At 43.7% G+C, this 13,554-nt stretch overlaps 1 protein-coding gene across 2 annotated transcripts in view; it reads left to right on the top strand.

Moving 5' to 3' along the window:
* The window catches only part of Mcr (macroglobulin complement-related), a 198,744-nt gene that overhangs the window by 143,206 nt on the left and 41,984 nt on the right, over positions 1-13,554 (top strand). For both annotated transcript variants that reach the window (XM_084589834.1, XM_084589835.1), the window contains exons 13-17: positions 1,312-1,374; positions 4,111-4,299; positions 4,639-4,788; positions 5,407-5,547; positions 11,480-11,528. In XM_084589834.1, coding sequence (XP_084445960.1) covers positions 1,312-1,374; positions 4,111-4,299; positions 4,639-4,788; positions 5,407-5,547; positions 11,480-11,528 — 592 coding nt within the window. The remainder of the gene's footprint in view (positions 1-1,311; positions 1,375-4,110; positions 4,300-4,638; positions 4,789-5,406; positions 5,548-11,479; positions 11,529-13,554) is intronic.

Below are 13,554 nucleotides of genomic sequence, written 5' to 3'. Positions count from 1 at the left end.
TAAACGTGCGTGGTGGCTGCGTGTGCTTTGCGTGCCGGAACTCTGGTGGTCAAGCGCCGATGGAGTGTAGCGTTCAGCTTTCGCCATCATGCCGTCACTGTTCTATGTGCGCTATACACTTGCTGTCAAAATGCCAGCAATGTCTTGACACCACACTCTTGTCGTATCCTGCGGGATCGCCGCCGCAGATGTGATGTAGCACCCGAGTTTGCGACTAGCAAGCAATCAAAACTGGCTCACGAAAGCATAACTGGGAAAATGCAGCACGCGCTATCATAAAAGTGCAGTTCTACTGTTTGAAATCGCAAAATGAAGTGTCTTACACATATCTTCCAGAGCTTAATGTTTTTTCTGCTGCTTCTTAGAAGTAGCATTCTGCTTCAACTGTTGTGCATAGCTTGCTCTTGTTTTAACTCCCGAGAAATGTTGAAAAAGGTTTGCGAAATGGTGTTAAGCTATAATTAGGTGTGTGCTAATATTTGAATTTTTGAATACAAATTGAATATGAATATGGGAAAAAAACGCCTCCGAATACCGAATCGAATATCGAGTATTTGATCAGTTAAAGAAGAATTGAAAATTAAAAGTAACAGTCATTGTTTATCTTGTTTATTTCAAAGTTATGTGGCATTTGCAAATTAAATTGATCTAATACAGAAGCATATACTCTACTGAAAACTCCAGTATACATTTATACAGCATTCTGTATATATCAGTTCTTTGTACAGGAAGAACCTGAATGAAACCAGGTGGAGTTGTCATATCGCTGCTGAATACAGTAAATTCTCATTAATTCGACCTTCAAGGAAAAAGAAAAAATGCCCCAGTTAACAGAAAGTTCGGATTTTCAAAGGGGCCTGAAAAAACTGCCAAAAACCGTTTGCATTACAGAAAGTTTATCCAATGAGCACCTGCACTATGGTTGTCTGCATTTGAGGAGACTCTCAAGAGACAACGATGTCCCGCGGTTTTGTCAGGTGCTTTGTGCACACTGCCGGGAAAGCCCTCTTTCCAATAGAGGAGGTCCCTCTTCTCTAAAGCAGCCCGGTCGTGCTTTGAGGATGCTTCACTGCAGAGTCCATGCGGTCATGCATTGTGTTGAACTGGAAATTTTCGGTCTATTCGGAAATTTTCTAATGTTCGAAAATTACGAATATCAGTTCTTTGAGTATGAATTGAATAATGAACATATTTGATTTGTATTCATAATTTCGTGTATTCTTACATCCCTAGATATAATGTACTCATTAATGAAGCACTGGTATGCATTGTTAAAGTGGTTGATAAACTGAACTTATATTTTATTTGCAGGTTGGGGAATACATTATCTTTCATGTTCGATCCAACTACTACGTTGAATGGTTTTCATACTTGGTAAGTTTACAGCAGTTTTTTGCAGACCAGCATTCTGTTGCTGAGTGGCAAGCTATTAGGTGTTGTTGCTGCTGCTCAGAGATATGTAGATTATGTAATAGTGTGCTACAAATCTCAGTACTTGCACAAATGGTTCTTTTCTCATTTTGAATTTTTGTTTTATTATTTGGACAACTATGGCTGATTATGTTTAGTATATAGTGGCGTATGTCATGTGTCAGCATACGTAAAATTTATGGGCCGGGCGGAGGGAACATTTTAGGCACTCCACAACTAGCACATCTGCGGCATGCACACGATAGATGCCCTTGTGACTATATGACACCTGACTGGAAGATGTGAGCAGTGTCTTTGGTGTGAAGCAGATGATTTCATTGCTGAACATTGATGATATTTCTCTGCCACACCAGCACTGTAGCTTGTATTTGGCCACCAATTAACATGCAAGAATTTGTCATCTTGGGCCGTACGACAACAGGTTGCTCATCTCACATGTATGAGCTCTCGCATTTAAGCTACAGATTTTTACTGGACATTTAAACATGTATTTAGGGAGGTTGCAAAAACTTCAAAAAAATGTATATCCGTCTAGGTATTTAGAACAAAAACAATCCCATGCAAGTGTTCCTGAAACTTGTGGCATCATGCTCTCTGCCGCAAAATTTGTGGATAACATAGGCTGTGAAGAAAGTATATTTGTCTGAGTGTGGCCGTGCACTCAAGAATTCAAAGTTGCACAGTGTTATTCACGAATACCAATCCTGACCAAATGTTTCTGTTTCATGCTTTTTTCCAAAAGGTTATTCCTTTAACCCATACTGTTTTTCAGGTGGTGACTTTTAGTGTGAAACCTCCTTAAATATGTGGTTGGCAGGATTGCGCAAGATGTATGCATGGAGTGGTGTTATGGCTCAATTAGCTGTGATGAGTTTGGTCATGGTTACAACCTTGAAAAAAAGAAAGAAAGGTGCCATATTCACTACTCGAAAATGCGCATGGCCGAGTTTTACTTCATTTTGCTAAATGAAAAGCGATTTTTATGTCCCAATTTTACAGCCTTTCACTGGTGTTGTCATCAACTAAGAGCCACCTTGGGGTGCATAATGTCGTATCTTCATGATAGTGACAGTGGTAAAAAGCAACCATATTTTCGAATTCTCGCACTGGCTTGTTCAGCGTTGCAACTCACCCCAGTGTCATTGCAGCTAAACAGGACTACCTCATACATTCGTCAGGAATTACACTTACAAAGTGAATATTCTGTAGCAAATAATGGAATGTGCTATATGTGTTTGGCTTGATGTGCAGATGCTGTATGTTTGAAGTGAGCTCATGGAAGACATAGCTAGTTGTCAGGAATTGCTTGTGGCATATTGCAACTGACCATGTAGACACGTCCTCACTTGGAAAGGCTTTTCTACAGGCCACATAGTTACAAAACAATCCATAAAGCAATAACTTTTCTCTTGCTGTCGAAGGAAGGCACAATGCAACCGATCCGTATGGTTCGGGCATATGCTAGATAAGGCTTTAAGAATGGAAGCAGCGATAGAACTGTGGGGATGAGCAGCTCTTTCAGAGCAGGGCCCCTGGCCCACACTCTGGATTTCAGGTCTCTTCACGTCCTATCAGTGTCCTCATTGTGAGCATCGGTGCCAAGTTCATTGCTTTTCATTCTCAAGCAGAATGGCAGAAACAATGTGCCACTGCACACTGCCGCTGATGCTGGTGGTTAGGTCGATTATTTGATTTTGTATTAACCAGCGAGCATGTTGTAAGCCAGTATAGATAAGGCAGTAAACGATGCGTGCTCTGGCCAAAGCAAGCTGAGGGCACATCCAGCATTCACCGCGCACCTGCACTCTTGCTTCAAACAAGGGAGCGTGCAGTTAAGTAAGGCCACAAGTGTCTTTTTACACTGTAAGCTGCATTTCAAAATACTGCGCTAGTTCCCAAACATCAGTACAGCCCATAGCCCTGCCGCAGCTCCCAAAAGCGGGGCCGCGGCACGAGGCAAAAACTGCACATTCGTTTGCAGTGGAGCTGAGGGCACTCACAGGCCTTACAGTCAAGCAAATGGGGGAATCGAGTGCGACACTGCATGAAGAAGACAGAATACGCAGAGCTCATCTTGACCACACAGGTTGCACACCCATGGCTCATCTTGCATCATCACCGTTACTGGCCGGTGGGAAAACTCTGCTGTTTGCCGGGTTCCCTGACAAAGGCCAGGAAACCCGGAGGAAAAACTCTACGCACCTTGCTGCTGACTGTGCTGGTGGCACTCTGCCTGTTCGCTTCCTGCGCACGGCCTTGTGCGAAAACAATGCTCTGTATATCAGTAAGAGTTGGCCCAATGGGGACAGGAGACCTATGCGGGAAGAAAAAAAGAGAGGGTGACTGACAGCAGTTCTCTGAGGAGCTTTCTTTCGGAAGGAGCCAGCAGCACTACTGCCGTCCCCTTCTTCTCGCAATGACCCCACTACAGCAGTGACTGCATGCTCGGTACACTGAGGACCACAATCCTTACAACAAATACATTAGTTTCAATGGCAGCAAAGTTGGGTATTTGTTATAACTATGTTTTTAATGCAACAACTTTCTGAATAGGTAAAAGTTTACTAGGTGCCATATTTCATGCTTTTTTGCATCACTTTGTTCTTGAATCTCATGCAGAATGCTCTGTGTGTGATTGCTTTAGCATTTGTGAGTAATGAAGCTTATTGCACATTACAGATCATTGCAAAGGGCATCATTTTGCTTTCTGGTCAAGAAAAGATGACTTCAAGCATCAAGACATTTGCAGTAACCTTGTCCCCTGAGATGGCGCCTACAGCTACAGTAGTTATCTACGATTTGGCACGAGGAAGTGAGGTTGTCGCTGAAAGCTTGACTTTTCCAGTTGACGGAATATCCATTGACAAGGTAATCATGAAGCTTCAAAGCTGCCCCTATATATTAATTAAAACCTTGGGCACTTCTTTATTGTATTGAGCCTGCTTTTCAAAAGGCTTATGTAATTTATGTGTAAGCATGCAGTTGAGAATTATTTTTGCTTCAATCTGTTGAGCGACAGTTTATTATTCGAGCTTATAAGTCTGAATGTATTGTTGATTGTGGACCTGATTAGCAGATAATAGCTAATAGGGTGCGCATGCCTACTGAAATATAATTTTTGTAGGATATATCTGTACACATCTAGATTATTTGTTATTGTCGGCACTTTGTTGAGACCTCTGTGACAATGAATGCATTGCATTTCAGTTCAATGTGAGTCTGAACAACCGCAAGGACAAAACAGGAGACACAATTGAAGTGGCTGTCTATGGAGACCCAGGAACATATGTGGCTTTGTCTGCAGTGGACCTCACCTTATACAGAATGCAAGCAGGCACAGAGATTAGCTACTCAGAGGTAACACATCTGAACAAAGCCATTGATTTATGCTTAGGGCATGTGGGCATGTGAGATCTGTATGTGCATTTTATAACATTTATGTGTGAGGCATTCTTTTTTTTTTTTTTTTTTTTTATAGTACAAAACACATTTTCCTGAAAGAAGAAGATTCCTTGATGCTTCCTGTATATGAATGGGCATATATTTTTTAGACTTGCTGAATTCATATATTTAGGAGCAGATACAGGCATTTTAATGCAGCTTTACATTGTGAGAGTTTCAAATTGGGCTAGTTGGTGGTTGTTATTCCTGTGCATTGTTGCGCTTACGTAGGAACTGGGACACAATCGGAGACGATTGCGCACATCTGTTCTGTGTCGTCTCCGATTGTGTCCCAGTTCCTACGTAAGCGCAACAATGCACAGGATTTACATTGTGCTCGTGTTGTAGCAAGCAACTGTACTTTGTAATAAATTATCATCATGTACTTGCCATAGCTGTTCAAGCTACTGGAAATCGCTTAGTGATTCTTATCCCATTTTGCATTCTTGCTTCACACTGATGTAGATGGCATTTATTGTTACAGGAACGGTTTCTGTTGCAGCCTAAAGGGCTAATCCTAGTATATTATTTCAGGTGCTCAGGAAGATGAATGAATTTGATACTATCATCAATGGCACATTAACTCAGGAGTGGTTCTCAAGAGAGGGTAACATCTACAGCTATGCATGCTTCCCATCATCAACATATGGCCTCGACTCGAACAGAACTTTTGAGGTAAGGTGTATTTCCAAGTTTTCCAGTTATGGGCCTTTCCTATCAAAAAGGTTTTATATAACAGGATGCTTAAAGGTTTGAAGCTTTTGTATGCTTTATTTATACAAGCAGTTTTCTAGCAGAAACGTTCAACAGGAAACCCAATAGCCTTCTTGTCACCAGTAGGCACATGGGTTCCACAGCGGTATTGGCCCCTAAGGGATGCTGGTCTGGTGGGTGCATTGAGACTAGGGAATTCGGTTGCAGTGGCTTTTTTGGGTGGCACAACTAAAACAGAGACAAGGTAGAGGTGGCGCTGTGAAGGTAGCTGCGCGGGAAAACACTAATCAGAAAGTCATGCCACCACGCTTCTGTACTTTAATGGTGAACGCATAGGAAAGCAGCCACTCAAAACCCACTAATTTGGTGGGAATCCACTCGCAGGCAAGTCGAGTGTGATATAGCAATGTGGCCTTCAATGAAAATCTTCCCATAACGATGCTTCCAAATGGATCATGTGAAAGGGTGTCGGTGGCTGCCATGTTGTGTGCTCTCATTCACACTGCACCAAAGCCCATACACACCTACTATGTTTCACTCATTCAGCCATGAGAATGCAATTACTAGGAACTATGTGAGTGCATGGCCTTAGGGTGAGGCGTCATGATTACTGGTGTTACCACTGAGGTTCGCGGGTGTACACTTTGCTAGAGAGACCTGGCTGCTCAGTGGTGCACACTTTTCGTCTTGTCTGGGATGCTGCTTGAGACACACATCTATGCCCAGCAGTAGGTATAATGGCAAGACCTCCAAAAATCAATTAGCATTGAAAGCAAGTCTACTTATGATTTTGTTGGCATGTGCTAAAAGCAGTGTAGTCAGTACCTATATAATAAAGTGGTCAGCTTCATGACGCTACCACATAATCTCAAAGATTACATTCATTGGTTTCGAGAACAGTCCCACATAATGTGGAATCATAGGCAGCGGAGTGTCCAAATGGCACTACTGCGCAGTTTATGGTATCAAAATTGTTATGGTGCAGACTACTGGAAGACTAGCAGCATGAGTGCATGGTCACCAATATTTTGCTATCAAATCTGTAATTGCCTTTTAATACATGGGTTTCATGTGACATGACATGACATTATCAAGTTCAAAACATAGCTGTATCACACTAATACAGTAAAAGCTCGTTAATTCGGATTTCTAGGGACCGTAAAATATGTCCGAATTATCAAGAGAACAAAAAAAAATGCATGATTTTCATCAACATATCTTTATTACATAAAGTAATCGCGGATGCTTGTCTGCTTTCCCGCAGAAACCCGTGTGGATACTATTTTTCTAAGTCCTTCCAGGTGCTCAGCAGCTCGCATGCTGTCTGCAGTGCTCCAACAAAATTCCTTTAGAAAGACGAGGGCCTCCGCTGCTTCCTTCACAGTGCGAGGAGGACGAGGCTGCTCCTCTAGTGGCCCCTCTTCCTCCTTCGAATCTTCGCCGTGCAGTACGTCCCTGACAATTTCTTCATCAGTTAGAGAGCCGGCTGTAGAAACGCCATCATCAACGCCGATGTAGAGTGTCACCACAACCGGCAGAATACAGTCAAATCTCAATATAACGAATCATGCGGGACCGCCGAAAATCGTTCATTATTTTGAAATGTCGTTGTAATGAAAAACCTCTGGTTATGAGCCTGTGGTCAAGCCTAGGAACAAAAATGACTTACCTTGCCAGTAAACACGTGTAGAGACAAGAGAGCGCTCAAATGAAAATGTTGCACTCACTTCAAAAGTGATTTATTTAAAGAAATCTGTTATTTTCTGCTGGTGCGTGCAGCACGCATGACTGATCAGAAATGCCTCTACACTTTCAACTTTGCGCAACACCTCATCAGGCACATCACTACACCGAGCGATGAAAGTGCGGACTTTGTTCATGTGGATCAAAACGTCCTAGTGCATTATGGTCTCATCTTCTTCGGTGTTCAGTGATCCACAGTCCTCTTCCGTCGGGTCGTCATCGTCACTGGACACGTCGCAAACGCTGTCAATGATCTCTTCGGTCGTCGGCTCTGCCGACGTTAGTGCTGCGCTGTCACTTTCCACGTAGTCGTCGAAAGAAGAGACGGCGGGCAGCAGTTTCTCAACCTCGGTCCACAGGTCTTCCGAGCCGTTGTCATTCATCTCCAGGTCGTCTTGATGTACAGGCGCTTTGACAAGCCCTGCTTTCCGCCAGCAGTTGCTGATGGTAGACGCCTTCAAATTCCACCAAGATCCCGTGAACATTTCTGCTGCCTGGCGAATGTTAACTACAGTTGGCTGCTTCAGGCGCAGACTGATAATCAGCCGCTGTACAAGGTGCTTACGAAATTCTGCCTTCACACTCTTAATAATGCCTTGATCTAGCGATTGCAGCAAAGATGTGTTGTTTGGCGGCAGAAATTCTAGGCGAACGTGTGTCAGGCGAACATTCACGATGTGCGCAGAGCAGTTGTCAACAACCAAAAGAATTTTTCTGTCATCCTTCCTCATTTGATCATCAAGTTTGATGAGCCACTCGGAGAACAATTCTCTGGTCATCCAGGCACGTTTGTTCGCACGGTAGTCGTACGGTGTCGACATGACATTCTTCATGCAGCGAGGCTTCGCATACTTGCCGATGACGAGCGGTTTAATCTTCTTCGTGCCTGTTGCATTGCAGCAGAGCAGAACTGTTAAGCGAAGATGAGACTTTTTCCCTCCTTTGCACTGCTGTCCTTTGAAGTGCATCGTCCGATCTGGCAGCAGCTGGTAAAAACACGCGGTTTCGTCCGCGTTGAAAATGTCGTTTTCACAGTACGACTCGGCCACCTCACGAAAACAATAATTTCGCCAGGAATCCGCGGTTTCTTTGTCAGCTGCCTTTTCCTCACCTGACACTACCTGCCAAGTTATTCCGTTCCTTTGACAGAAACGGGAAAGCCAGCCCACACTTGCTTCAAACCCAGTTATTTCAAGTGCATCGGCAAACTCGCGTGCCTTTTCTTGCAGCATTGGGCCAGACACGGGAACGTTTTGCAGTCTGGCGTGTTTAAACCACGTGAGGACAGCCTGGTCTACATCCTGAAAGTTTCCTAGATGCAGCCGTTTCCTCGTAGGAGCAAGTTGAGATTCCCGGTGAAGTTTTGTAACCTTGTCACGATCCTTCAAAATGGTCGCGACGGTAGATGGGGCAATGCCACGCTGCCTGCAGAGGTCCATTTGTTTTTTTCCTCCGTCGATTTCTCGCAAAATGTCCACTTTTTCCTGCAGTGAAAACTGCTTTCGCTTCTTCTTGGCGCCGTCGTTGGCTGCATTCATCATCGGACTTTTCGCAGTAAGGCCACGAGCAACAAAAAACACCTGTTCGCGTGTACGTGAACACGAACGTCTGACCAACGAACGTCACACAACACAAAGAGAAAAAGCCAGGCGACTAGGCCAAGGACTAGGCCACTAGGCCTGCTAAGCCATTGGATATTAAACCACAGCTTTGCGGTGGCGCTTTGAGTTGGCGCTAAATATGGCGATGATGATAGCTACTGCCCATGGGACGTACACACAGAAACGGCGATTTCTGTTTCACGCGAGAGTTGCGGCGCGGTTAATTTTAGCCAAATTCGTTATACTGATGTTCCTTGATAATAGCGGAAAAAATAAATATGTTCATTAATCTGAAATATGCGTTATATTGAAATTCGTAGTATGTACTGAAATATTTTTATATTGAAAATATTGAAAATCAGTTGGTGGTTTTAAAAATATTCGTTAATTTGAAAAATTCGTTAATCTGGTATTCGTAGTAACGAGATTTGACTGTACCTCCGAAATCCGGGCAGTCATCTTCATTGGTTTAAAAGAACTTTTAGACGGGCTAGATGGTGTTCAGCTTCAGACGGCATTCTTAGCGCAAAAAAACCCACACGCACACGAGAGAAAAGGAGGGACAGGAGTCCCTCCTTTTCTCTCGTGTGCGTGTGGTTTTTTTTTGCGCTAAGAATGTCATCTTCATTGTCGTCTAGCGACACTTCGGCCACTGTGTCATCGCAGGGCTCAGGCACAACGAAGCCACTGTGTCTAAAATATAGTTAACGATGACGTGCGCAGGCGTGTTTTTCGAAACTTGTGCAAGAATGTTGACCGCGCTCAGAAGATTCACGTCTTACTGTTTGCCGACTTCATTGCACAGGAGCATACGTTCCAGCACACGCCTGCAGTGTTTAGTCTTGACAGAATGAATTATGCCTTGGTCCATCGGTTAGAGTGCCAATGTAGTGCTGGCCGGCAAAAAAACAACTTAAATGTTGTTCAGTCCAATGACACTGTTATGTGCACTGCAGTTGTCTAGCACGATTAGTACCTTGCGATTCTTCGCGGAAAACTGTGTGTCCAACTTTTGCATCCAGCCGCAAAAAATTTCCTCCGATGTCATTCAGGCCTTTTTATTAGCCCGGTACTCCACCGGAAGAGCAGGCGCGTTCTTAATTAAAGCACCGTGGCTTTTGTGCCTTTCCAATGACGACAAGCGGCAAGTGCTCCGTCCCTGTCATGTTCGCGGCTAAAAGCATGCTCATTCCTTCCCTTTTCCCTCTGATGCACGGATCTCCTTTTATCGTCACAGTCTTATCTGGCAATGCCTTAAAGAAAAGTGCTGTTTCATCGACATCAAAAATATCATTTGGATCATAGGCAGCGATGGGTTCAAGCAGCTGAGCGTTCTTCCAGTTGTTGGCAACATCTTCATTGACAGCATCTTTTTCGCCGCACACAGTCTTGAAAACGAGGCCATGTCTATCTCTGAAGATTGCAAACCACCCTTCTGATGTTTTAAATACATCAATGTGCATCATCAATGCAAGCCTTCCGGCCTGTGCCATGATGAGGGGTCCACTCAATGGCAGGTTTGCATCACGCTAGTTGATCACCCACCGATGCAAGGCTTCTTCTTTTGAACGCCTGAAGAGTCTGTTCTTCATTTTTTACATAGGTGCTTAGGGTGCTCCTTTTAACATTGTATTTTTTCGTGGCTTCTTGTCGGGAGAGCCCGCTCTTAAAGGGCCCGCAAAATTTTCACTTTAGTAGCCAAGTCCTTCGCCTCATAGCTGTTCGGCCATTTCGCTGGCGTTGCCATTGGCGGTGAGGGCGGTGGCACCAGAGACTTTTAAATGAGCCGCACTAAAGGCAACAGTCTTCGATACAACAGCGTGTAAGGATGTAGCACACCGACAGCAGCAAAACGACAAAATGGTACCGCTGATAACGCCGACATGTGAAAAAACAAGGAAAAGCGACCCATCCAGCCACAAGTCGAGCCAAATTGATTCATTGATGTTTATGGCGATGCTGTGTTTGGGTATCGCAGGTATCGCTATTGCGCCGCGTTCGCCTTATTTTCGTTTTCGAGCAGCTCGGTAGCTGCCCGAAGTTGTCTGAATTATCTGATGTGTGATCAAATTCGTCCGAATTAACGAGAGTTTCATCCCATAGACTCCTATACATAATTATAGGGACCAGGCGCGAAGGTCGAATTATCCGATTTTCCGAATTAACATGAGTCGAATTAACGAGCTTTCACTGTACGAGCCATTGGTGTATGTGACCAACACGACCAATCAATGCATGTACCCTATGTATCAGACCAATATGTACCGCCAAATCAACCAATTCATATTGGTTCTAGTCATATGCAGAGCCAGATAAAACCAATGAAATCCAAATAAGGATCCTATATAACCAATAAACGTTCTGTATGGGACCCATGCAAACTTTTGTTGGAATTTTTGCTATGGGCATTTAGACAGAATGTTGGAGTGCTTCAAGAACTGAAGTGTATAGAGTGGTCATTATTTTCAGTTTTAGGCACTTGGCATGCTGTTTCTGTGTAATTGGTGACCAGTTTATCGTCTGCTCTGACAGTTGAGTATTGATTTCAGTTTACTGGACTGTTGGTCTTCAGTGACTCCAACGTCACCCGCATGAGAGGTAAGCAATCTCATAATTGCCTGCTCTACTTAGATGCTGTGCATTTATTTCACATATTTATTGGGCTCCAGAAATTTTGACTACCTGGGGTTCTTTAACGTGCACTGACATCGCACAGCACACGGGCACCTGGCTTTTTGGCTCCACCGAAAAGCAAAAGCCAGATACCCGTGTGCTGTGCGATGTCAGTGCAGTTAAAGAACTCCAGGTGGTCGGAATTTCCGGCGTCCTCCACTACAGCGTCTCTTATAGCCGTAGTCGCTGTGGCACTTTAAATCCAACAAACCAAACCTTATTATTGCATGCTATAACCCAGGTAAAAATTTTGCAAATGAGGCCACTTGAAGTAGGTTATTACAGGGACCACTTGGCAAAGTGGGGCAACTTTTATGTTGAAAAACACTACAAAATTGAAACTGAGAATACATATGCTTTCATGAAGGTGAAGGCAAGCACACAAGCATATATCACATACAAGAGACTAGTCAGACATCAGTAGCATCAACTCAGTGCATGTCCTACTGAGCATACTTTTGCTGCCATTTATATATCCTCATTATGAGACTTTCATGCTGGCACCTGTAATGTTTGCCTATTTAGTGAGATTATCTCATTCGTTTCTGTCTGGTGTGATTGCAGAAATGGTGAATTCTGCCCTTTTCATCGAAAATACGAATGTTGACATAAATACATAGTCAAACCTCAATATAACAAAGTCCTACTTGCAGGCGAAAGTTTCATTAAATTGTGAATTTTATTATGTCAAGGTTCCCATGATTTAGCTGTCCAAATAAAGTAAAAGGTTCGTGGAAAACTGCTAGTAGATGGGAACTTGTAAATTACCAATTCAGGAAATAAGCAAGGAACTCTTGAAATAATAGTGCTAACAAGGGCACCATATGTTCTTTTGTATCTCAAGAGCATAATGAGTGATAGCAAATGGATGGGAACGCATCATTTTTCTCCATGTGCGCATAGCAAAGAGCGAGCACACTGCCTAGTACTCAAAGCCGCAGCCAGATGTCACCACTGGTATCATCATCAGATCAGTTGATCTAAGGATTTTAACAGGAATGGCGTTGTTCTCATTGCCCACGCCAGTGCGGCTACCTTGGGCGCTGCATTTTTTTGCTCACGCCTCATGTACGCATATTTCCAGTTAGCGCTTTCCCGTTCCGACTGGCCAGTGACATCGTAGTGGGATTCGTCCTGAAACTTCCACACTGTGGGCTTTGAATGCATACGACAGATGGCACGATGTTATGTTCCTATCATCATTTTGTTCTGTTTGCTGATTCCAGACTGCCAGTAAAATTGGCGCGTAAAAGGGCAAATACAAAATGTGGTCTGTGTCGGCTTGTTGACATTCTCATCTGATTGTCAAGGTGGCATCTGTTCATGTGCAGTGTGCGAGAACTTCGTTAAATCAAAATTGCGGCATCAAATTACTTCAGTAAATCAAACAAAAAATAAGGGCAGAGATTGGTAAATGAAAAAAAAAAATGCATTGCATCGCGAATTTCGTTACATTGGAGTTCGTTATATTGAGGTTTGACATGCTGACCACTTGCTTTCAACAGAACCATTTGAATTCTCACTTGCTTTCATGTGGGACCATTTGAATTCCCTCTTATTTTCAAGTGGGACCTCTTGAATCTCACTCCTTGGGCACTTAGGACCGCCTACATGTATGAAGGCGAAAGCTTGCTCGTGCAGCGACACCATATTTCCACACTTCCTTTTGTGATGCACACCACCACACGACCAGTAGCGGGATGTCCTCTGCACTCCTTATGCTTCCCTGACTGCACCCTCTCCCCTCCATTCCTCCTTCTCCTCTGAAAACGCCCACTGCACTAGGCGATACAATTGGAGGCATATATGTTGGTTCGAATCCTGATCCCTAACTGGACTAGTAGGTGCATGTCAGTTAGGCAGAGAAATGGTATGACACCACGCGGAATGCTGCACGAAGAGTGGTGGCATCACAATTTTGATAGGAAAGAGGGTGAATCTGGTGCCACAT

Source organism: Amblyomma maculatum, chromosome 1 (assembly GCF_055883805.1).
Source record: "Amblyomma maculatum isolate TAMU_Amacu chromosome 1, ASM5588380v1, whole genome shotgun sequence".
Classification (NCBI taxonomy): domain Eukaryota; kingdom Metazoa; phylum Arthropoda; class Arachnida; order Ixodida; family Ixodidae; genus Amblyomma; species Amblyomma maculatum.
Note: the sequence above shows the minus strand (reverse complement) of the source record. Positions and strands in the feature narration are given on the sequence as shown.